Source organism: Pecten maximus, chromosome 1 (genome assembly GCF_902652985.1).
Source record: "Pecten maximus chromosome 1, xPecMax1.1, whole genome shotgun sequence".
NCBI lineage: Eukaryota > Metazoa > Mollusca > Bivalvia > Pectinida > Pectinidae > Pecten > Pecten maximus.
Genome location: NC_047015.1, coordinates 8757327 through 8782395, shown reverse-complemented (window position 1 = coordinate 8782395; position 25069 = coordinate 8757327). Strand labels below are relative to the sequence as shown.

The following is a 25069-nucleotide window of genomic DNA, read 5'->3' as shown; positions in this document are numbered from 1 at the left end:
ACATTTGGGAAATCTAAACGTAATGTACACGGCAACCATTTGTCTGTGTACATTGTAATACATTTGTTGTTCAAGAGAAGCTCATAATGTTGATGTTCATGGATAAGTCTAACAAACTTTGTACTTTGAATCAACATATCCCTAACATAAACTTCAAGTGATTTTCCGTTGCATTTGTTTGAAGAAATTAAAATTTTAACAACAAAATCAAATTTTCTACGATGCCTTTTTTCTTCAAGAACTTACGTTGTTAACTGTCGCCGCAAATCTATACGGACACTTCATGTTGACACCATCGACTATCTACGGACAGTTGACGATCTGTACGGACAGTTGACGATCTGTACGGACAGTTGACATTCTACAATGTATACGGTCAGTAGACATTCTATACGGTCATTTGACGATCTGTACGGACAGTTGACGATCTATACGGACAGTTGACGATCTACACGGACAGTTGACATTCTACAATGTATACGGTCAGTTGACATTCTATACGGTCATTTGACGATCTGTACGGACAGTTGACGATCTACACGGACAGTTGACGATCTGTACGGACAGTTGGCGATCTATACTATACAGTAGTGACGGTGACTGGAGAGTGATCGTATACAGTAGTGATGGTGACTGGAGAGTGACCGTATAAAGTAGTGACGGTGACTGGAGAGTGATCGTATACAGTAGTGACGGTGACTGGAGAGTGATCGTATACAGTAGTGATGGTGACTGGAGAGTGACCGTATACAGTAGTGATGGTGACTGGAGAGTGACCGTATACAGTAGTGATGGTGACTGGAGAGTGACCGTATACAGTAGTGACGGTGACTGGAGACTGACCGTATACAGTAGTGACGGCGACTGGAGAGTGACCGTATACAGTAGTGACGGCGACTGGAGAGTGACCGTATACAGTAGTGACGGTGACTGGAGAGTGATCGTATACAGTAGTGACGGTGACTGGAGAGTGACCGTATACAGTAGTGATGGTGACTGGAGAGTGATCGTATACAGTATTGACGGTGACTGGAGAGTGACCGTATACAGTAGTGACGGTGACTGGAGAGTGACCGTATACAGTAGTGACGGTGACTGGAGAGTGACCGTATACAGTAGTGACGGTGACTGGAGAGTGACCGTATACAGTAGTGATGGTGACTGGAGAGTGATCGTATACAGTAGTGATGGTGACTGGAGAGTGACCGTATACAGTAGTGACGGTGACTGGAGAGTGATCGTATACAGATGGTGACTGGAGAGTGACCGTATACAGTAGTGACGGCGACTGGAGAGTGACCGTATACAGTAGTGATGGTGACTGGAGAGTGACCGTATACAGTAGTGACGGTGACTGGAGAGTGACCGTATACAGTAGTGACGGTGACTGGAGAGTGACCGTATACAGTAGTGACGGTGACTGGAGAGTGACCGTATACAGTAGTGACGGTGACTGGAGAGTGATCGTATACAGTAGTGACGGTGACTGGAGAGTGACCGTATACAGTAGTGACGGTGACTGGAGAGTGACCGTATAAAGTAGTGACGGTGACTGGAGAGTGATCGTATACAGTAGTGACGGTGACTGGAGAGTGACCGTATACAGTAGTGACGGTGACTGGAGAGTGACCGTATACAGTAGTGATGGTGATTGTATACAGTAGTGATGGTGACTGGAGAGTGATCGTATACAGTAGTGATGGTGACTGGAGAGTGACCGTATACAGTAGTGATGGTGACTGGAGAGTGACCGTATACAGTAGTGACGGCGACTGGAGAGTGACCGTATACAGTAGTGATGGTGACTGGAGAGTGACCGTATACAGTAGTGATGGTGACTGGAGAGTGATCGTATACAGTAGTGTTGGTGACTGGAGAGTGGCCGTATACAGTAGTGATGGTGACTGGAGAGTGATCGTATACAGTAGTGATGGTGACTGGAGAGTGATCGTATAGAGTAGTGATGGTGACTGGAGAGTGATCGTATACAGTAGTGATGGTGACTGGAGAGTGATCGTATACAGTAGTGACGGTGACTGGAGAGTGACCGTATACAGTAGTGACGGTGACTGGAGAGTGACCGTATACAGTAGTGACGGTGACTGGAGAGTGATCGTATACAGTAGTGACGGTGACTGGAGAGTGATCGTATACAGTAGTGACGGTGACTGGAGAGTGACCGTATACAGTAGTGATGGTGATTGGAGAGTGATCGTATACAGTAGTGACGGTGACTGGAGAGTGATCGTATACAGTAGTGACGGTGACTGGAGAGTGATCGTATACAGTAGTGATGGTGACTGGAGAGTGACCGTATACAGTAGTGATGGTGACTGGAGAGTGACCGTATACAGTAGTGATGGTGATTGGAGAGTGATCGTATACAGTAGTGATGGTGACTGGAGAGTGATCGTATACAGTAGCTGTGTTCTGTACGTGTTCGCGTGTGTTTTGTACTAATAACTTGATCAGTTTGTCCTAAATGTGTTATTTTTGAAATCCAGGCCATTCATATGTTATCCAAACCTCTGAGTGACTTGGCATTCGGTCACTTATTCCATAGCTACAGTTGATATGACAGCCGTATGGAGACCGACCCTTTGTTTAGGAGTAAATCAGTAGAATACACTGTCTGTCCACAAACCTAATATAGATACACTGTCTGTCCACAAACCTAATATAGATACACTGTCTGTCCACAAACCTAATATAGATACATTGTCTGTCCACAAACCTAATATAGATACAGTGTCTGTCCACAAACCTAATATAGATACACTGTCTGTCCACAAACCTAATATAGATACACTGTCTGTCCACAAACCTAATGTAAATACACTGTCTGTCCACAAACCTAATATAGGAACACTGTCTGTCCACAAACCTAATATAGATACACTGTCTGTCCACAAACCTAATGTAAATACACTGTCTGTCCACAAACCTAATATAGATACACTGTCTGTCCACAAACCTAATATAGATACACTGCCTGTCCACAAAACAAATGTAAATATGCTGTTTGTCCACAATTCTAATGTAAATATGCTTTCTGCCCAAAAACCTAAGGAAAACGAGGCTGCAGAAGTTTTAAGTGATTATAGCAATGATGATTTTCTTAAAATAGGAGCCTTGACCTTGAAACCCTGAAACATGAACTTGTTCTAGGTATTCTAATACTTGACCAATACATGAAGTTTGATCAAAATCAGTTCAAAAATGAATTCACTAGAGTGGTGACAAAAAGCGAACATACTATGTAATATGAATGACCAAGAAGGGGATCCAGAAAATAACCTGGTCGCCAGGGGATCCAGATAATAACCTGGTCGCCAGGGGATACAGATAATAACCTGGTCACCAGGGGATCCAGATAATAACCTGGTCGCCAGGGGATCCAGATAATAACCTGGTCGCCAGGGGATCCAGATAATAACCTGGTCGCCAGGGGATCCAGATAATAACCTGGTCGCCAGGGGATCCAGATAATAACCTGGTCGCCAGGGGATCCAGATAATAACCAGGTCGCCAGGGGATCCAGATAATAACCTGGTCGCCAGGGGATCCAGATAATAACCTGGTCGCCAGGGGATCCAGATAATAACCTGGTCGCCAGGGGATCCAGATAATAACCTGGTCGCCAGGGGATCCAGATGATAGCCCGGTCACCAGGGGATCCAGATGATAGCCTGGTCACCAGGGGATCAAGATAATAACCAGGTCACCAGGGGATCAAGATAATAACCTAGTCGCCAGGGGATCCAGATAATAACCTGGTCGCCAGGGGATCCAGATAATAACCTGGTCACCAGGGGATCCAGATAATAACCTGGTCGCCAGGGGATCCAGATAATAACTTGGTCGCCAGGGGATCCAGATAATAACTTGGTCGCCAGGGGATCCAGATAATAACCTGGTCGCCAGGGGATCCAGATAATAACCAGGTCACCAGGGGATCAAGATAATAACCTGGTTGCCAGGGGAACCAGATAATAACCAGGTCACCAGATGATCCACATAATAACCAGGTCGCCAGGGGATCCAGATGATAGCCTGGTCGCCATGGGATCCAGATAATAAAATATTAAGCATGAAGTTCAATTCACTTTCACATTGATGACATTACATAATTTTATATATATTCCATTACATTATTTCATATATATACCATTACAATATCTTATATATCTCTCATATAATACCTGATTGTTTCTTTCATCATAGACTCACACTGGTCAATCAATCCTTCCTACAAAAAAGGAAGAAAAACAAATACCGTATATGAATATTCTGTGAAAAGACTAACGTGACAAGTTCCTGTGGTCAGACAGTAGAATATTCTGTGTAAAGACCAACATGACAAGTTCCTGTGGTCAGATAGTAGAATATTCTATGTAAAGACTAACATGACAAGTTCCAGTGGTCAGACAGTAGAATATTCTATGTAAAGACCAACATGACAAGTTCCTGTGGTCAGACAGTAGAATATTCTATGTAAAGACCAACATGACAAGTTCCTGTGGTCAGATAGTAGAATATTCTGTGTAAAAACTAACGTGACAAGTTCCTGTGGTCTGATAGTAGAATATTCTGTGTAACAAGAGATCCCAGAGGGATCTTGGCGCCCACCATTGAATGATCTTCATAGGTTCCATGTCAGATTGATCTTTTCCCTACTTTTCCCTTCATTTTACTAATCTGTGCAAATTGAGACATCCCTCCAGTACTTTTCAAGAGAATCCTAGCTATATAAGAAATTTGAGATTTAACGATAATGGCTGTTTGTTTGCCAGGTTGTTTTCAGGACAGACTGGTCCAAAAATGCAATACAAGGGACCAAGGGGAACCTACTTATGAAATTTGAGAAAGATCCATTCAGTACTTTGAGAAATAGAGATAACAAACTTCATTTGTCAAAATCCAAGATGGCGGTCTGTCGGCCATATTGTTTTCCAATTGATCTCAAAATGCAATAAGCATAACGAGGCACCAAGGGGAACCTCCATATGAAATTTCAGAAAGATCCATTCAGTACATTCTCAGAAATAGTGATAACAAACTTAAATTGTCAAAATCCAAGATGGCTGCCTGTCAGCCATGTTGTTTTCTGATTGGTCTCAAAACGAAATATGCATAACTAGGCACCAAGGGAAACTTACATATGAAATTTGAGAAAGATCCCTTAAACACTTTCTCAGAAACAGTGATAACAAACTTCAATTGTCAAAATCCAAGATGGCTGCCTGTCGGCCATGTTGTTTTCAGATTGGTCTCAAAACGCAATATGCATAACTAGGCACCAAGGGAAACCTACATATGAAATTTCAGAAAGATCCATTCCGTACATTCTCAGAAATAGCGATAACAAACTTCAATTGTCAAAATCCAAGATGGCTGCCTGTCAGCCATGTTGTTTTCGGATTGGTCTCAAAACGCAATATGCATAATTAGGCACCAAGGGGAACCTACATATGAAATTTCAGAAAGATCCATTCAGTACTTTCTCAGAAATAGTGATAACAAACTTCAATTGTCAAAATCCAAGATGGCTGCCTGACGGCCATGTTGTTTTCCGATTGGTCTCAAAACGAAATATGCATAACTAGGCACCAAGGGGAACCTACATATGAAATTTGAGAAAGATCCCTTCAGTACTTCCTCAGAAATAGCGATAACAAACTTCAATTGTCAAAATCCAAGATGGCTGCCTGTCGGCCATGTTGTTTTCAGATTGGTCTCAAAACGCAATATGCATAACTAGGCACCAAGGGGAACCTACATATGAAATTTGAGAAAGATCCCTTCAGTACTTTCTGAGAAATAGCGATAACAAACGTCAATTGTCAAAATCCAAGATGGCTGCCTGTCGGCCATGTTTTTATCCGATTGGTCTCAAAACGCAATATGCATAACAAAGCACCAAGGGGAACCTTCATATGAAATTTGAGAAAGATCCCTTCAGTACTTTCTCAGAAATAGCGATAAAAAACTTCAATTGTCAAAATCCAAGATGGCTGCCTGACGGCCATGTTGTTTTCCGATTGGTCTCAAAACAAAATATGCATAACTAGGCACCAAGGGGAACCTTCATATGAAATTTGAGAAAGATCCCTTCAGTACTTTCTCAGAAATAGCGATAACAAACTTCAATTGTCAAAATCCAAGATGGCTGCCTGTCGGCCATGTTGTTTTCAGATTGGTCTCAAAACGCAATATGCATAACTAGGCACCAAGGGGAACCTACATATGAAATTTGAGAAAGATCCCTTCAGTACTTTCTGAGAAATAGCGATAACAAGAATTGTTTACGGACGGAGGGACGGAGGGACGGACGGACGGACGGACGACGGACGCAGGGCGATTTGAATAGCCCACCATCTGATGATGGTGGGCTAAAAACTAACATGACAAGTTCCAGTGGTCAGACAGTAGAATATTCTGTGTAAAGACCAACATGACAAGTTCCTGTGGTCTGATAGTAGAATATTCTATGTAAAGACCTACGTGACAAGTTCCTGTGGTCTGATAGTAGAATATTCTGTGTAAAAACTAACGTGACAAGTTCCTGTGGTCTGATAGTAGAATATTCTATGTAAATACTAACATGACAAGTTCCTGTGGTCTGATAGTAGAATATTCTGTGTAAAGACTAACATGACACGACCCTGTGATCTGATAGTAGAATATTCTATGTAAAGACTAACGTGACAAGTTCCTGTGGTCTGATAGTAGAATATTCTGTGTAAAAACTAACGTGACAAGTTCCTGTGGTCTGATAGTAGAATATTCTGTGTAAAAACTAATGTGACAAGTTCCTGTGGTCAGACAGTAGAATATTCTATGTAAAGACCAACATGACAAGTTCCTGTGGTCAGACAGTAGAATATTCTATGTAAAGACCAACATGACAAGTTCCTGTGGTCAGATAGTAGAATATTCTATGTAAAGACCAACATGACAAGTTCCTGTGGTCTGATAGTAGAATATTCTGTGTAAAAACTAACGTGACAAGTTCCTGTGGTCTGATAGTAGAATATTCTGTGTAAAAACTAACGTGACAAGTTCCTGTGGTCTGATAGTAGAATATTCTGTGTAAAAACTAACGTGACAAGTTCCTGTGGTCTGATAGTAGAATATTCTGTGTAAAAACTAACGTGACAAGTTCCTGTGGTCTGATAGTAGAATATTCTGTGTAAAAACTAACGTGACAAGTTCCTGTGGTCTGATAGTAGAATATTCTGTGTAAAGACTAACGTGACAAGTTCCTGTGGTCTGATAGTAGAATATTCTGTGTAAAAACTAACATGACAAGTTCCTGTGGTCAGATAGTAGAATATTCTGTGTAAAAACTAACGTGACAAGTTCCTGTGGTCTGATGGTAGAATATTCTATGTAAATACTAACATGACATGACCCTGTGATCTGATTATTGTATATAGAGCTAAGGTTAACAAAGGTAAACATAATAACTGCTGTTAAAATTTAAAAGCAGCGTACTCATCCCTACATCACATTTAGAGTACATACCAACTGTAGTAACATAGCAGCTGCCAAAACACTCACAACCTGTACAGGTTTGATGAAAACATAGTCTTTATACAGGGAGCCAAATGCTATCTTCAAAGCTGAAATACAACACATATTTAATGTTAAAGCCAAAAATGAAATGTTGTATGTTTTTGTTTCTATGACCAGTAATATGTCTATTCCATATGGCTACATTAGAATGATATACAGTTAATGCAAGCTACAATATATATATATAAATTACAGCCTGGAATGTTATGTACAGTTAATGCAATTTACCATATTACATCTGAGAATACTATATATGTACAGTTAATGAAAGCTACCATATATTACACCCGGGAATGTTGGGCATAGTTCTAAACTACAACAATTGCAAAACAAGTTAAATTAGTGTACGGTATATTAATCGCTCTATTGTACCTACCCAAATGGAAGGAGTGAGGGGTCTTACTGTGGGAGGAAACCAGGGTACCTGGGGAAAACCCACGTGGTCCGGCAGGTGACCCCATACTGTTTCATGTCCGATTGGTGCATCGAACCCCGGTCGTCTGGGTGAAAAGTAAGTGTGTTACCAATGTGCCACCTGACCACCCATCTTCTACATTAATTTACCATATTTCTCTACCTAATACTAGTACTTACTAAACACAATCCTTGTACTCACCTTCCTCGTTTATATTCACATCCGTTACATCAACTGAGATCTCTGACTGGAACGACTCCTTCCAAGACCCACTGAACATACAGGAAAAGTAAGGTGACTGTAAAAACAATGGTTTCATATAATTTACTACACTCTTTGTTCACCACTTAACGGCACAAGGCGCATGGCGGATGACGGACAGAGCATGATTGCTAGATTAAAATACCACTTGTCCAACAGCTAAATGCACAAGTCCGAAGTTGTTTTTATTTGAACCTTGCAGTAGAATCGGGAAAGGAAATGTTATTGATAACAAGAGGCCCATGGGCCTTAACAGTCATCTAACAAACACTTACAGCAGGGACACACCCCTCAATCCAGCATCATTACCATAAATTGTCAATACGCAGCCAGTTTTGTTTCAAATCATATTTGGTTTTTATCCATTTTGGCTTAAAGGAGTAGAGGAGCAGCATCTTTAAGTAAAATTTCAGCCAAGTTCCTATTTTTGGGCCATGCCTCTGTCCCTGACTCCCTATGGGCCGGACCAGCCTCATTTATATCAATTAGGATTGCCCTTCCCCAATGATGTTTCTTACTAATTATGATTATAATCAATAAGGCATTTTGGAAGAGTAGCATTTTAAAGCAACATTTAACATAAGTGCTCCTTTTGGGGGCCCACCCTTCTTTCCTTATTTATATAAAATATGTTTGCCCTCCCCAAATGATGTTTCACATGACATAACAGACAGTTTTAAAAAATTTACAATAATTTTGCCTAAGCATAAATCGAATATTGCCTAGGCTGAAATATTTTTGCCTCAGCAATATTCGATTTTTGCCTAGGCAGAAATAATTTTGCCTAGGCAATATTTTATTTTTGCCTAGGCAAAAATATTTAATTATGACATGCTTCCCGCGCCATACCGCACTTCCTCATCACCTAAATGCCTACATTATCCTAATCTAGACCTATGTGAACCTATACTTTGTGGCGGCTAGCAATTAGCCTACTCTTGTTCGAATACCAGCAGAGGATCTTTAACGTGCACGGCGTGACTCAAAACGTATTTATTCATCCTAACGCATCCGGAAATTATCCCACACCGTACTTGCATCGTATATTAGAATTTTCTAAAACCGGAAGTTTATGAAACTATGAGGCGGGGAATATTAAACTTGTTAGAGCGATATTGGGTAAAATATGGGTAATTATTTGACGTATCCATTCGGAAAAAACAGAGGGAAAAAACGGAAAATTGATGAGACTGACAACCTAACTCAGACGGCTATAGGTCCTGTGCCAGGAGCAGCAACACGAGACATTTTGCATACACCAAAACGGTACTATGATCTTTCTGCTGAACGTAGGATAGACTATACTTACTGTTGTTTTTTTTCAGTTATTTATTTGTTCTTTTAGTCCTTCCAAACAGTAACGTATAAATTGCCGTATAAAATCGCGACGGCAGAACGGGAAAACCGAAGACATTTGCTAGCCAACCATAGGACCAAAGTTTAGGTGCTTCATGATCAGTTAGACTTGTGACGAGAAAGATTTGAGAAGTGGATGTGATTTTGTGATGTTTACAATCTAATTGAAATCTAGATCCTCATTCTCTGCAACATCCCATAAGGGGGTCACGTCAGGATGACATTTTTGATTAGCCAATCGATCAAATGACTACTCCCAGAATCTTGGAAGTGAATTTAATATGTGCAAATTAGTATGACTAGAGTGCATAGCTTGCATAATCTGTCAATTTGTTTCAAGTCATTTCATCCCACAAAGCATATTAATACATGCATGCTGTGATCATGATGAAATGGTTTGCTTCAAGGACATCGACAAATTGACAATTCACAATTCGCCCTGAAAGTGAAATACACATAACTCAAGGTCATCAGAACGTGATCGCTTATGGGTTGTTGTTAGATGTTTATGTAACAGAGTAAGAGCGAGGATCTAGATTTTAATTAGATTGTGATGTTTATTGCCAGATTTTCCAAAAAAAAACCACCCTTGTTAGGTTGACCTAATACATAAGTACAGGAATTGGTATTCATTTTTACTTTTATGTTTTTCAGAAAAAGGATAAAATCAACATCAAACTACATCTATCAGACCTTGTTTCTTGATGGTGAAGACAGTGACATTACTATCAATGCCTTAGGAAAGGAATGGAAGCTCCATAAACTTTACCTGTCACAGGTATAATTTAAATATGCTTCCAGATGTAGGCCTACATGATATATGATACTCTGTATATACTACACTCAACATTGTCAGCCTATCAATATCGTGGTTGGCTGCTGAAATCGACCTTCTCACGCATGGTCAACCCTTTCATCTCTACACAATCACTCAAGGCTCTACATTCAGACTTGTCCGATTTGTCAGTAACACTACAAATCTTTGTCGAACAAGTACATTTTACCATTCACTTGTCCGACTGGACCAGTGAGTTTTAGCTGAAACATGCTTTTAAAAATGAAAAATAAATAATAAAATGCATTCCTCACTGCTGTTTGTTACAGAAGAGATCAAACTATGACAGTCAAATTTTGGATTTGGTCCCAATGTAATGTCTGTTATGTCATGTGAAACATCATTTGGGGAGGGCAAACATATTTTATATAAATAAGGAAAGAAGGGTGGGCCCCCAAAAGGAGCACTTATGTTAAATGTTGCTTTAAAATGCTACTCTTCCAAAATGCCTTATTGATTATAATCATAATTAGTAAGAAACATCATTGGGGAAGGGCAATCCTAATTGATATAAATGAGGCTGGTCCGGCCCATAGGGAGTCGGGGACACAGAGGCATGGCCCAAAAATAGGAACTTGGCTGAAATTTTACTTAAAGATGCTGCTCCTCTACTCCTTTAAGCCAAAATGGATAAAAACCAAATATGATTTGAAACAAAACTGGCTGCGTATTGACAATTTATGGTAATGATGCTGGATTGAGGGGTGTGTCCCTGCTGTAAGTGTTTGTTAGATGACTGTTAAGGCCCATGGGCCTCTTGTTATCAATAACATTTCCTTTCCCGATTCTACTGCAAGGTTCAAATAAAAACAACTTCGGACTTGTGCATTTAGCTGTTGGACAAGTGGTATTTTAATCTAGCAATCATGCTCTGTCCGTCACCCGCCATGCGCCTTGTGCCGTTAAGTGGTGAACAAAGAGTGTAGTAAATTATATGAAACCATTGTTTTTACAGTCACCTTACTTTTCCTGTATGTTCAGTGGGTCTTGGAAGGAGTCGTTCCAGTCAGAGATCTCAGTTGATGTAACGGATGTGAATATAAACGAGGAAGGTGAGTACAAGGATTGTGTTTAGTAAGTACTAGTATTAGGTAGAGAAATATGGTAAATTAATGTAGAAGATGGGTGGTCAGGTGGCACATTGGTAACACACTTACTTTTCACCCAGACGGCCGGGGTTCGATGCACCAATCGGACATGAAACAGTATGGGGTCACCTGCCCGACCACGTGGGTTTTCCCCGGGTACCCTGGTTTCCGCCCACAGTAAAACCCCTCACTCCTTCCATTTGGGTAGGTACAAAAGAGCGATTAATATACCGTACACTAATTTAACTTGTTTAGCAATTGTTGTAGTTTAGAACTATGCCCAACATTCCCGGGTGTAATATGGTAGCTTGCATTATGTACATAACATTCCCAGGTGTAATATATGGTAGCTTGCATTAACTGTACATATATAGTATTCTCAGATGTAATATGGTAAATTGCATTAACTGTACATAACATTCCAGGCTGTAATATATATATATATATTGTAGCTTGCATTAACTGTATATCATTCTAATGTAGCCATATGGAATAGACATATTACTGGTCATAGAAACAAAAACATAAAACATTTCATTTTTGGCTTTAACATTAAATATGTGTTGTATTTCAGCTTTGAAGATAGCATTTGGCTCCCTGTATAAAGACTATGTTTTCATCAAACCTGTACAGGTTGTGAGTGTTTTGGCAGCTGCTATGTTACTACAGTTGGTATGTACTCTAAATGTGGTGTAGGGATGAGTACGCTGCTTTTAAATTTTAACAGCAGTTATTATGTTTACCTTTGTTAACCTTAGCTCTATATACAATAATCAGATCACAGGGTCATGTCACGTTAGTCTTTACATAGAATATTCTACTATCAGACCACAGGAACTTGTCATGTTGGTCTTTACATAGAATATTCTACTATCTGACCACAGGAACTTGTCATGTTAGTCTTTACATAGAATATTCTACTATCAGACCACAGGAACTTGTCATGTTAGTCTTTACACAGAATATTCTACTATCAGACCACAGGAACTTGTCATGTTAGTCTTTACACAGAATATTCTACTATCAGACCACAGGAACTTGTCACGTTAGTTTTTACACAGAATATTCTACTATCAGACCACAGGAACTTGTCACGTTAGTTTTTACACAGAATATTCTACTATCAGACCACAGGAACTTGTCACGTTAGTTTTTACACAGAATATTCTACTATCAGACCACAGGAACTTGTCACGTTAGTCTTTACACAGAATATTCTACTATCAGACCACAGGAACTTGTCATGTTGGTCTTTACATAGAATATTCTACTATCTGACCACAGGAACTTGTCATGTTGGTCTTTACATAGAATATTCTACTGTCTGACCACAGGAACTTGTCATGTTGGTCTTTACACAGAATATTCTACTGTCTGACCACAGGAACTTGTCACATTAGTCTTTACACAGAATATTCTACTATCAGACCACAGGAACTTGTCACGTTAGTTTTTACACAGAATATTCTACTATCAGACCACAGGAACTTGTCACGTTAGTTTTTACACAGAATATTCTACTATCAGATCACAGGGTCGTGTCATGTTAGTCTTTACACAGAATATTCTACTATCAGACCACAGGAACTTGTCATGTTAGTCTTTACATAGAATATTCTACTATCAGACCACAGGAACTTGTCACGTTAGTCTTTACACAGAATATTCTACTATCAGACCACAGGAACTTGTCACGTAGGTCTTTACATAGAATATTCTACTATCAGACCACAGGAACTTGTCATGTTGGTCTTTACACAGAATATTCTACTGTCTGACCACTGGAACTTGTCATGTTAGTTTTTAGCCCACCATCATCAGATGGTGGGCTATTCAAATCGCCCTGCGTCCGTCGTCCGTCCGTCCGTCCGTCCCTCCGTCCCTCCGTCCGTAAACAATTCTTGTTATCGCTATTTCTCAGAAAGTACTGAAGGGATCTTTCTCAAATTTCATATGTAGGTTCCCCTTGGTGCCTAGTTATGCATATTGCGTTTTGAGACCAATCTGAAAACAACATGGCCGACAGGCAGCCATCTTGGATTTTGACAATTGAAGTTTGTTATCGCTATTTCTGAGAAAGTACTGAAGGGATCTTTCTCAAATTTCATATGAAGGTTCCCCTTGGTGCCTAGTTATGCATATTTTGTTTTGAGACCAATCGGAAAACAACATGGCCGTCAGGCAGCCATCTTGGATTTTGACAATTGAAGTTTTTTATCGCTATTTCTGAGAAAGTACTGAAGGGATCTTTCTCAAATTTCATATGAAGGTTCCCCTTGGTGCTTTGTTATGCATATTGCGTTTTGAGACCAATCGGATAAAAACATGGCCGACAGGCAGCCATCTTGGATTTTGACAATTGACGTTTGTTATCGCTATTTCTCAGAAAGTACTGAAGGGATCTTTCTCAAATTTCATATGTAGGTTCCCCTTGGTGCCTAGTTATGCATATTGCGTTTTGAGACCAATCTGAAAACAACATGGCCGACAGGCAGCCATCTTGGATTTTGACAATTGAAGTTTGTTATCGCTATTTCTGAGGAAGTACTGAAGGGATCTTTCTCAAATTTCATATGTAGGTTCCCCTTGGTGCCTAGTTATGCATATTTCGTTTTGAGACCAATCGGAAAACAACATGGCCGTCAGGCAGCCATCTTGGATTTTGACAATTGAAGTTTGTTATCACTATTTCTGAGAAAGTACTGAATGGATCTTTCTGAAATTTCATATGTAGGTTCCCCTTGGTGCCTAATTATGCATATTGCGTTTTGAGACCAATCCGAAAACAACATGGCTGACAGGCAGCCATCTTGGATTTTGACAATTGAAGTTTGTTATCGCTATTTCTGAGAATGTACGGAATGGATCTTTCTGAAATTTCATATGTAGGTTTCCCTTGGTGCCTAGTTATGCATATTGCGTTTTGAGACCAATCTGAAAACAACATGGCCGACAGGCAGCCATCTTGGATTTTGACAATTGAAGTTTGTTATCACTGTTTCTGAGAAAGTGTTTAAGGGATCTTTCTCAAATTTCATATGTAAGTTTCCCTTGGTGCCTAGTTATGCATATTTCGTTTTGAGACCAATCAGAAAACAACATGGCTGACAGGCAGCCATCTTGGATTTTGACAATTTAAGTTTGTTATCACTATTTCTGAGAATGTACTGAATGGATCTTTCTGAAATTTCATATGGAGGTTCCCCTTGGTGCCTCGTTATGCTTATTGCATTTTGAGATCAATTGGAAAACAATATGGCCGACAGACCGCCATCTTGGATTTTGACAAATGAAGTTTGTTATCTCTATTTCTCAAAGTACTGAATGGATCTTTCTCAAATTTCATAAGTAGGTTCCCCTTGGTCCCTTGTATTGCATTTTTGGACCAGTCTGTCCTGAAAACAACCTGGCAAACAAACAGCCATTATCGTTAAATCTCAAATTTCTTATATAGCTAGGATTCTCTTGAAAAGTACTGGAGGGATGTCTCAATTTGCACAGATTAGTAAAATGAAGGGAAAAGTAGGGAAAAGATCAATCTGACATGGAACCTATGAAGATCATTCAATGGTGGGCGCCAAGATCCCTCTGGGATCTCTTGTTACACAGAATATTCTACTATCAGACCACAGGAACTTGTCACGTTAGTTTTTACACAGAATATTCTACTATCAGACCACAGGAACTTGTCACGTAGGTCTTTACATAGAATATTCTACTGTCTGACCACAGGAACTTGTCATGTTGGTCTTTACATAGAATATTCTACTGTCTGACCACAGGAACTTGTCATGTTAGTCTTTACATAGAATATTCTACTATCTGACCACAGGAACTTGTCATGTTGGTCTTTACACAGAATATTCTACTGTCTGACCAATGGAACTTGTCATGTAAGTCTTTTCACAGAATATTCATATACGGTATTTGTTTTTCTTCCTTTTTTTTAGGAAGGATTGATTGACCAGTGTGAGTCTATGATGAAAGAAACAATCAGGTATTATATGAGAGAGATATAAGATATTGTAATGGTATATATATGAAATAATGTAATGGAATATATATAAAATTATGTAATGTCATCAATGTGAAAGTGAATTGAACTTCATGCTTAATATTTTATTATCTGGATCCCATGGCGACCAGGCTATCATCTGGATCCCCTGGCGACCTGGTTATTATGTGGATCATCTGGTGACCTGGTTATTATCTGGTTCCCCTGGCAACCAGGTTATTATCTTGATCCCCTGGTGACCTGGTTATTATCTGGATCCCCTGGCGACCAGGTTATTATCTGGATCCCCTGGCGACCAAGTTATTATCTGGATCCCCTGGCGACCAAGTTATTATCTGGATCCCCTGGCGACCAGGTTATTATCTGGATCCCCTGGCGACCAGGCTATCATCTGGATCCCCTGGTGACCGGGCTATCATCTGGATCCCCTGGCGACCAGGTTATTATCTGGATCCCCTGGCGACCAGGTTATTATCTGGATCCCCTGGCGACCAGGTTATTATCTGGATCCCCTGGCGACCAGGTTATTATCTGGATCCCCTGGCGACCTGGTTATTATCTGGATCCCCTGGCGACCAGGTTATTATCTGGATCCCCTGGCGACCAGGTTATTATCTGGATCCCCTGGCGACCAGGTTATTATCTGGATCCCCTGGCGACCAGGTTATTATCTGGATCCCTGGCGACCAGGTCCTCTGGCGACCAGGTTATTATCTGGATCCCCTGGTGACCAGGTTATTATCTGGATCCCCTGGCGACCAGGTTATTATCTGGATCCCCTGGCGACCAGGTTATTTTCTGGATCCCCTTCTTAGTCATTCATATTACATAGTATGTTCGCTTTTTGTCACCACTCTAGTGAATTCATTTTTGAACTGATTTTGATCAAACTTCATGTATTGGTCAAGTATTAGAATACCTAGAACAAGTTCATGTTTCAGGGTTTCAAGGTCAAGGCTCCTATTTTAAGAAAATCATCATTGCTATAATCACTTAAAACTTCTGCAGCCTCGTTTTCCTTAGGTTTTTGGGCAGAAAGCATATTTACATTAGAATTGTGGACAAACAGCATATTTACATTTGTTTTGTGGACAGGCAGTGTATCTATATTAGGGTTTGTGGACAGACAGTGTATCTATATTAGGTTTGTGGACAGACAGTGTATTTACATTAGGTTTGTGGACAGACAGTGTATCTATATTAGGTTTGTGGACAGACAGTGTATCTATATTAGGTTTGTGGACAGACAGTGTATCTATATTAGGTTTGTGGACAGACAGTGTATCTATATTAGGTTTGTGGACAGACAGTGTATCTATATTAGGTTTGTGGACAGACAGTGTATCTATATTAGGTTTGTGGACAGACAGTGTATCTATATTAGGTTTGTGGACAGACAGTGTATCTATATTAGGTTTGTGGACAGACAGTGTATCTATATTAGGTTTGTGGACAGACAGTGTATCTATATTAGGTTTGTGGACAGACAGTGTATTTATATTAGGTTTGTGGACAGACAGTGTATCTATATTAGGTTTGTGGACAGACAGTGTATCTATATTAGGTTTGTGGACAGACAGTGTATCTATATTAGGTTTGTGGACAGACAGTGTATCTATATTAGGTTTGTGGACAGACAGTGTATCTATATTAGGTTTGTGGACAGACAGTGTATCTATATTAGGTTTGTGGACAGACAGTGTATCTATATTAGGTTTGTGGACAGACAGTGTATCTATATTAGGTTTGTGGACAGACAGTGTATCTATATTAGGTTTGTGGACAGACAGTGTATCTATATTAGGTTTGTGGACAGACAGTGTATCTATATTAGGTTTGTGGACAGACAGTGTATCTATATTAGGTTTGTGGACAGACAGTGTATCTATATTAGGTTTGTGGACAGACAGTGTATCTATATTAGGTTTGTGGACAGACAGTGTATCTATATTAGGTTTGTGGACAGACAGTGTATTTATATTAGGTTTGTGGACAGACAGTGTATCTATATTAGGTTTGTGGACAGACAGTGTATTATATTAGGTTTGTGGACAGACAGTGTATCTATATTAGGTTTGTGGACAGACAGTGTATCTATATTAGGTTTGTGGACAGACAGTGTATCTATATTAGGTTTGTGGACAGACAGTGTATCTATATTAGGTTTGTGGACAGACAGTGTATTTATATTAGGTTTGTGGACAGACAGTGTATCTATATTAGGTTTGTGGACAGACAGTGTATCTATATTAGGTTTGTGGACAGACAGTGTATCTATATTAGGTTTGTGGACAGACAGTGTATCTATATTAGGTTTGTGGACAGACAGTGTATCTATATTAGGTTTGTGGACAGACAATGTATCTATATTAGGTTTGTGGACAGACAGTGTATTTACATTAGGTTTGTGGACAGACAGTGTATCTATATTAGGTTTGTGGACAGACAGTGTATCTATATTAGGTTTGTGGACAGACAGTGTATCTATATTAGGTTTGTGGACAGACAGTGTATCTATATTAGGTTTGTGGACAGACAATGTATCTATATTAGGTTTGTGGACAGACAGTGTATCTATATTAGGTTTGTGGACAGACAATGTATCTATATTAGGTTTGTGGACAGACAGTGTATCTATATTAGGTTTGTGGACAGACAGTGTATCTATATTAGGTTTGTGGACAGACAGTGTATCTATATTAGGTTTGTGGACAGACAGTGTATCTATATTAGGTTTGTGGACAGACAGTGTATCTATATTAGGTTTGTGGACAGACAGTGTATCTATATTAGGTTTGTGGACAGACAGTGTATCTATATTAGGTTTGTGGACAGACAAGTGTATCTATATTAGGTTTGTGGACAGACAGTGTATCTATATTAGGTTTGTGGACAGACAATGTATCTATATTAGGTTTGTGGACAGACAATGTATCTATATTAGGTTTGTGGACAGACAGTGTATCTATATTAGGTTTGTGGACAGACAGTGTATCTATATTAGGTTTGTGGACAGACAGTGTATCTATATTAGGTTTGTGGACAGACAATGTATCTATATTAGGTTTGTGGACAGACAGTGTATCTATATTAGGTTTGTGGACAGACATGTATCTATATTAGGTTTGTGGACAGACAGTGTATCTATATTAGGTTTGTGGACAGACAGTGTATCTATATTAGGTTTGTGGACAGACAGTGTATTAAATTAGGTTTGTGGACAGACAGTGTATCTATATTAGGTTTGTGGACAGACAGTGTATTATATTAGGTTTGTGGACAGACAGTGTATCTATATTAGGTTTGTGGACAGACAGTGTATCTATATTAGGTTTGTGGACAGACAGTGTATCTATATTAGGTTTGTGGACAGACAGTGTATTATATTAGGTTTGTGGACAGACAGTGTATCTATATTAGGTTTGTGGACAGACAGTGTATCTATATTAGGTTTGTGGACAGACAATGTATCTATATTAGGTTTGTGGACAGACAGTGTATCTATATTAGGTTTGTGGACAGTGTATCTATATTAGGTTTGTGGACAGACAGTGTATCTATATTAGGTTTGTGGACAGACAGTGTATCTATATTAGGTTTGTGGACAGACAGTGTATCTATATTAGGTTTGTGGACAGACAATGTATCTATATTAGGTTTGTGGACAGACAATGTATCTATATTAGGTTTGTGGACAGACAGTGTATCTATATTAGGTTTGTGGACAGACAGTGTATCTATATTAGGTTTGTGGACAGACATGTATCTATATTAGGTTTGTGGACAGACAAGTGTATCTATATTAGGTTTGTGGACAGACAGTGTATTATATTAGGTTTGTGGACAGACAGTGTATCTATATTAGGTTTGTGGACAGACAGTGTATCTATATTAGGTTTGTGGACAGACAGTGTATCTATATTAGGTTTGTGGACAGACAGTGTATCTATATTAGGTTTGTGGACAGACAGTGTATCTATATTAGGTTTGTGGACAGACAGTGTATCTATATTAGGTTTGTGGACAGACAGTGTATCTATATTAGGTTTGTGGACAGTGTATCTATATTAGGTTTGTGGACAGACAATGTATCTATATTAGGTTTGTGGACAGACAGTGTATCTATATTAGGTTTGTGGACAGACAGTGTATCTATATTAGGTTTGTGGACAGACAGTGTATCTATATTAGGTTTGTGGACAGACAGTGTATCTATATTAGGTTTGTGGACAGACAAGTGTATCTATATTAGGTTTGTGGACAGACAGTGTATCTATATTAGGTTTGTGGACAGACAATGTATCTATATTAGGTTTGTGGACAGACAGTGTATCTATATTAGGTTTGTGGACAGACAGTGTATCTATATTAGGTTTGTGGACAGACAGTGTATCTATATTAGGTTTGTGGACAGACAGTGTATCTAGGTTGTGGACAGACATGTATCTATATTAGGTTTGTGGACAGACAGTGTATCTATATTAGGTTTGTGGACAGACAATGTATCTATTAGGTTTGTGGACAGACAATGTATCTATATTAGGTTTGTGGACAGACAGTGTATCTATATTAGGTTTGTGGACAGACAGTGTATCTATATTAGGTTTGTGGACAGACAAGTGTATCTATATTAGGTTTGTGACAGACAGTGTATCTATATTAGGTTTGTGGACAGACAGTGTATCTATATTAGGTTTGTGGACAGACAGTGTATCTTATATTAGGTTGTGGACAGACAAGTGTATCTATATTAGGTTTGTGGACAGACAATGTATCTATATTAGGTTTGTGGACAGACAGTGTATCTATATTAGGTTGTGGACAGACAGTGTATCTATATTAGGTTTGTGGACAGACAGTGTATCTATATTAGGTTTGTGGACAGACAGTGTATCTATATTAGGTTTGTGGACAGACAAGTGTATCTATATTAGGTTTGTGGACAGACAGTGTATCTATATTAGGTTTGTGGACAGACAGTGTATCTATATTAGGTTTGTGGACAGACAATGTATCTATATTAGGTTTGTGGACAGACAGTGTATCTATATTAGGTTTGTGGACAGACAGTGTATCTATATTAGGTTTGTGGACAGACAGTGTATCTATATTAGGTTTGTGGACAGACAGTGTATCTATATTAGGTTTGTGGACAGACAGTGTATCTATATTAGGTTTGTGGACAGACAGTGTATCTATATTAGGTTTGTGGACAGACAGTGTATCTATATTAGGTTTGTGGACAGACAGTGTATCTATATTAGGTTTGTGGACAGACAGTGTATCTATATTAGGTTTGTGGACAGACAGTGTATCTATATTAGGTTTGTGGACAGACAGTGTATCTATATTAGGTTTGTGGACAGACAGTGTATCTATATTAGGTTTGTGGACAGACAGTGTATCTATATTAGGTTTGTGGACAGACAATGTATCTATATTAGGTTTGTGGACAGACAGTGTATCTATATTAGGTTTGTGGACAGACAGTGTATCTATATTAGGTTTGTGGACAGACAGTGTATCTATATTAGGTTTGTGGACAGACAGTGTATCTATATTAGGTTTGTGGACAGACAGTGTATCTATATTAGGTTTGTGGACAGACAGTGTATCTATATTAGGTTTGTGGACAGACAGTGTATCTATATTAGGTTTGTGGACAGACAGTGTATCTATATTAGGTTTGTGGACAGACAGTGTATCTATATTAGGTTTGTGGACAGACAGTGTATCTATATTAGGTTTGTGGACAGACAGTGTATCTATATTAGGTTTGTGGACAGACAGTGTATCTATATTAGGTTTGTGGACAGACAGTGTATCTATATTAGGTTTGTGGACAGACAATGTATCTATATTAGGTTTGTGGACAGACAGTGTATCTATATTAGGTTTGTGGACAGACAGTGTATCTATATTAGGTTTGTGGACAGACAGTGTATCTATATTAGGTTTGTGGACAGACATGTATCTATATTAGGTTTGTGGACAGACAGTGTATCTATATTAGGTTTGTGGACAGACAATGTATCTATATTAGGTTTGTGGACAGACAGTGTATCTATATTAGGTTTGTGGACAGACAGTGTATCTATATTAGGTTTGTGGACAGACAGTGTATCTATATTAGGTTTGTGGACAGACAGTGTATCTATATTAGGTTTGTGGACAGACAATGTATCTATATTAGGTTTGTGGACAGACAGTGTATCTATATTAGGTTTGTGGACAGACAGTGTATCTATATTAGGTTTGTGGACAGACAAGTGTATCTATATTAGGTTTGTGGACAGACAGTGTATCTATATTAGGTTTGTGGACAGACAGTGTATCTATATTAGGTTTGTGGACAGACAGTGTATCTATATTAGGTTTGTGGACAGACAGTGTATCTATATTAGGTTTGTGGACAGACAATGTATCTATATTAGGTTTGTGGACAGACAATGTATCTATATTAGGTTTGTGGACAGACAATGTATCTATATTAGGTTTGTGGACAGACAGTGTATCTATATTAGGTTTGTGGACAGACAGTGTATTTATATTAGGTTTGTAGACAGACAGTGTATTTACATTAGGTTTGTGGACAGACAGTGTATCTATATTAGGTTTGTGGACAGACAGTGTATTTATATTAGGTTTGTGGACAGACAGTGTATCTATATTAGGTTTGTGGACAGACAGTATCTATATTAGGTTTGTGGACAGACAGTGTATCTATATTAGGTTTGTGGACAGACAGTGTATCTATATTAGGTTTGTGGACAGACAGTATCTATATTAGGTTTGTGGACAGACAGTATCTATATTAGGTTTGTGGACAGACGATGTATTTACATTAGATGTGTGGACAGACAGTGTATCTATATTAGGTTTGTGGACAGACAGTGTATTTATATTAGGTTTGTAGACAGACAGTGTATCTATATTAGGTTTGTGGACAGACAGTGTATTATATTAGGTTTGTGGACAGACAGTGTATCTATATTAGGTTTGTGGACAGACAGTGTATTTACATTAGGTTTGTGGACAGACAGTGTATCTACATTAGGTTTGTGGACAGACAATGTATCTATATTAGGTTTGTGGACAGACAATGTATCTATATTAGGTTTGTAGACAGACAGTGTATCTATATTAGGTTTGTGGACAGACAGTGTATCTATATTAGGTTAGTGGACAGACAATGTATCTATATTAAGTTTGTGGACAGACAGTATCTATATTAGGTTTGTGGACAGACAATGTATCTATATTAGGTTTGTGGACAGACAATGTATCTATATTAGGTTTGTGGACAGACAGTGTATCTATATTAGGTTTGTGGACAGACAGTGTATTTACATTAGGTTTGTAGACAGACAATGTATCTATATTAGGTTTGTGGACAGACAGTGTATCTATATTAGGTTTGTGGACAGACAGTGTATCTATATTAGGTTTGTGGACAGACAGTGTATCTATATTAGGTTTGTGGACAGACAGTGTATCTATATTAGGTTTGTGGACAGACAGTGTATCTATATTAGGTTTGTGGACAGACAGTGTATCTATATTAGGTTTGTGGACAGACAGTGTATCTATATTAGGTTTGTGGACAGACAGTGTATCTATATTAGGTTTGTGGACAGACAGTGTATCTATATTAGGTTTGTGGACAGACAGTGTATCTATATTAGGTTTGTGGACAGACAGTGTATCTATATTAGGTTTGTGGACAGACAGTGTATCTATATTAGGTTTGTGGACAGACAATGTATCTATATTAGGTTTGTGGACAGACAGTGTATCTATATTAGGTTTGTGGACAGACAGTGTATCTATATTAGGTTTGTGGACAGACAATGTATCTATATTAGGTTTGTGGACAGACAGTGTATCTATATTAGGTTTGTGGACAGACAGTGTATCTATATTAGGTTTGTGGACAGACAGTGTATCTATATTAGGTTTGTGGACAGACAGTGTATCTATATTAGGTTTGTGGACAGACAATGTATCTAGTTTCGGTTAATTTGTTGATAGTGTATTGACATGAAGGTTCTCTTTATAGTGGCCAGACTGTGTGCTCATACTACATTGCCAGTAGTAGATATGCCCTCCAGACCATCACCAAGGATTGTCGTAACTGGCTCCTCTATAACCTGATAGCCAATGAAAGCCCATTTCTCCTGCAGGGTATAAGGTATATTTTGCATATCTCTAAGTAATTAAGCTTGTCTGCCTGAAAGAGGTAAATAAGCGTATGCTTTGTGACAGTATTTCTTGTCATAATTCAAACACTTGTAATCTGGAAAAGCTTCCAGGTAAATGTTATTTCACTTAATTAACCACCACCCCCAAACAAAGTTAGAGAGCATATAGTAGCATGGAAGTATGGAGATCTCAACACATCCTACAGATTACATGGATTTTAATTTTTAGCTCACCTGGTCTGAAGGTCTGTCATCTGACGACAAGTTTTTCTTTAAATCAGTACTAGTTCTGAATTCCTGAATGGATTTTGATGACTTTGTTTTTCTGGAGTAATTTTAGGCATAGAAGATCCGGTGTTGTATAAACAGAGGATGAGGCCCTTTGGGCCCATTAAGGGAAATAGAAGTAAATTCTTTAAACACTCAGTTTCATCCAACTTCTCAAAACACACATGATAATGTACACTATTTAATCTTTGCTAACTGTTTTGACCTACTATTTTCCCTGTTTATGTTTTTATTTAAAGGTGTTTTGGGCAGAGTGGGAATCAGGGTGGATTGGGGAGCATTAGTGAGCTATTTTCTTCTAGTTCTTGGTGATCACATATTTTAAGATATTACTCTTGTTGTTAATTGGACCAGCATTGAGATGATGACAGACTTGATTGCCTCCCCTGATCTGTCTGTGATGCAGGTTGAGATGGATGTCTACAATCTGTTGAAAAAGGTATTTTGATTGCAGTGTTATGGTCACTTAACCAAAGATTGTAACAGTTGTCATTAAGATGATATGAAGTCTCTCATGACATACCTGGTACATCAGGTAATATGTGATATTACCATCCATTACATTGGACATTTTGAACTCAGATACGTAAATGTATGATGATATTTCATTGAAAACTTAAATGTTCCGTACATGTGTTAACTAAGTCTTTGATTTTGTCTTATCTATTTGACACAGTTGGTTATTTGCTTTTATTGTGTCACTTTTGTCCATTTGACATAGTGGATATTTGTGAGACTGAAGCCCACCTGGTCAGGAAACAACAAGGACCTTACAAAAGATTGTGACAACTTCTTCAGAGGCCTCGTTACTTCAACAGGTACATTTCCTCCCTACAATAGTCCCGAGTAGGGAAACATTCCTCTCTACAATAGTCCCGAGTAGGGAAACATTCCTCCCTACAATAGTCCCGAGTAGGGAAACATTCCTCCCTACAATAGTCCCGAGTAGGGAAACATTCCTCCCTACAATAGTCCCGAGTAGGGAAACATTCCTCCCTACAATAGTCCCGAGTAGGGAAACATTCCTCCCTA

The 25069-nt window shown here is 38.9% G+C and overlaps 1 protein-coding gene and 1 long non-coding RNA gene across 3 annotated transcripts in view; one reads left to right on the top strand and one right to left on the bottom strand.

The window, feature by feature from the left end:
• Nucleotides 1–4202: 4202 nt before the first annotated feature.
• LOC117325950 lies at nt 4203–8298 on the bottom strand. Its single transcript, XR_004532401.1, has 3 exons — nt 8195–8298; nt 7528–7625; nt 4203–4249 (listed from the first exon to the last, which is right to left on the bottom strand). It is a non-coding gene; the product is annotated as an uncharacterized LOC117325950 (long non-coding RNA).
• Nucleotides 8299–9309: 1011 nt separating this feature from the next.
• LOC117324021 (germ cell-less protein-like 1) overlaps nt 9310–25069 on the top strand; it is a 36641-nt gene continuing 20881 nt past the window's right edge. Inside the window, exons 1-8 of one of the 2 annotated variants that reach the window (XM_033879620.1) lie at nt 9310–9520; nt 10265–10388; nt 11401–11497; nt 12108–12205; nt 15484–15530; nt 23608–23739; nt 24392–24476; nt 24759–24855. In XM_033879620.1, coding sequence (XP_033735511.1) covers nt 9381–9520; nt 10265–10388; nt 11401–11497; nt 12108–12205; nt 15484–15530; nt 23608–23739; nt 24392–24476; nt 24759–24855 — 820 coding nt within the window. In that variant the 5' untranslated portion in view covers nt 9310–9380. Of the gene's footprint in view, nt 9521–10264; nt 10389–11400; nt 11498–11613; nt 11738–12107; nt 12206–15483; nt 15531–23607; nt 23740–24391; nt 24477–24758; nt 24856–25069 lie in introns of those variants that run through there. The other variant, XM_033879630.1, reaches the window with a different exon arrangement.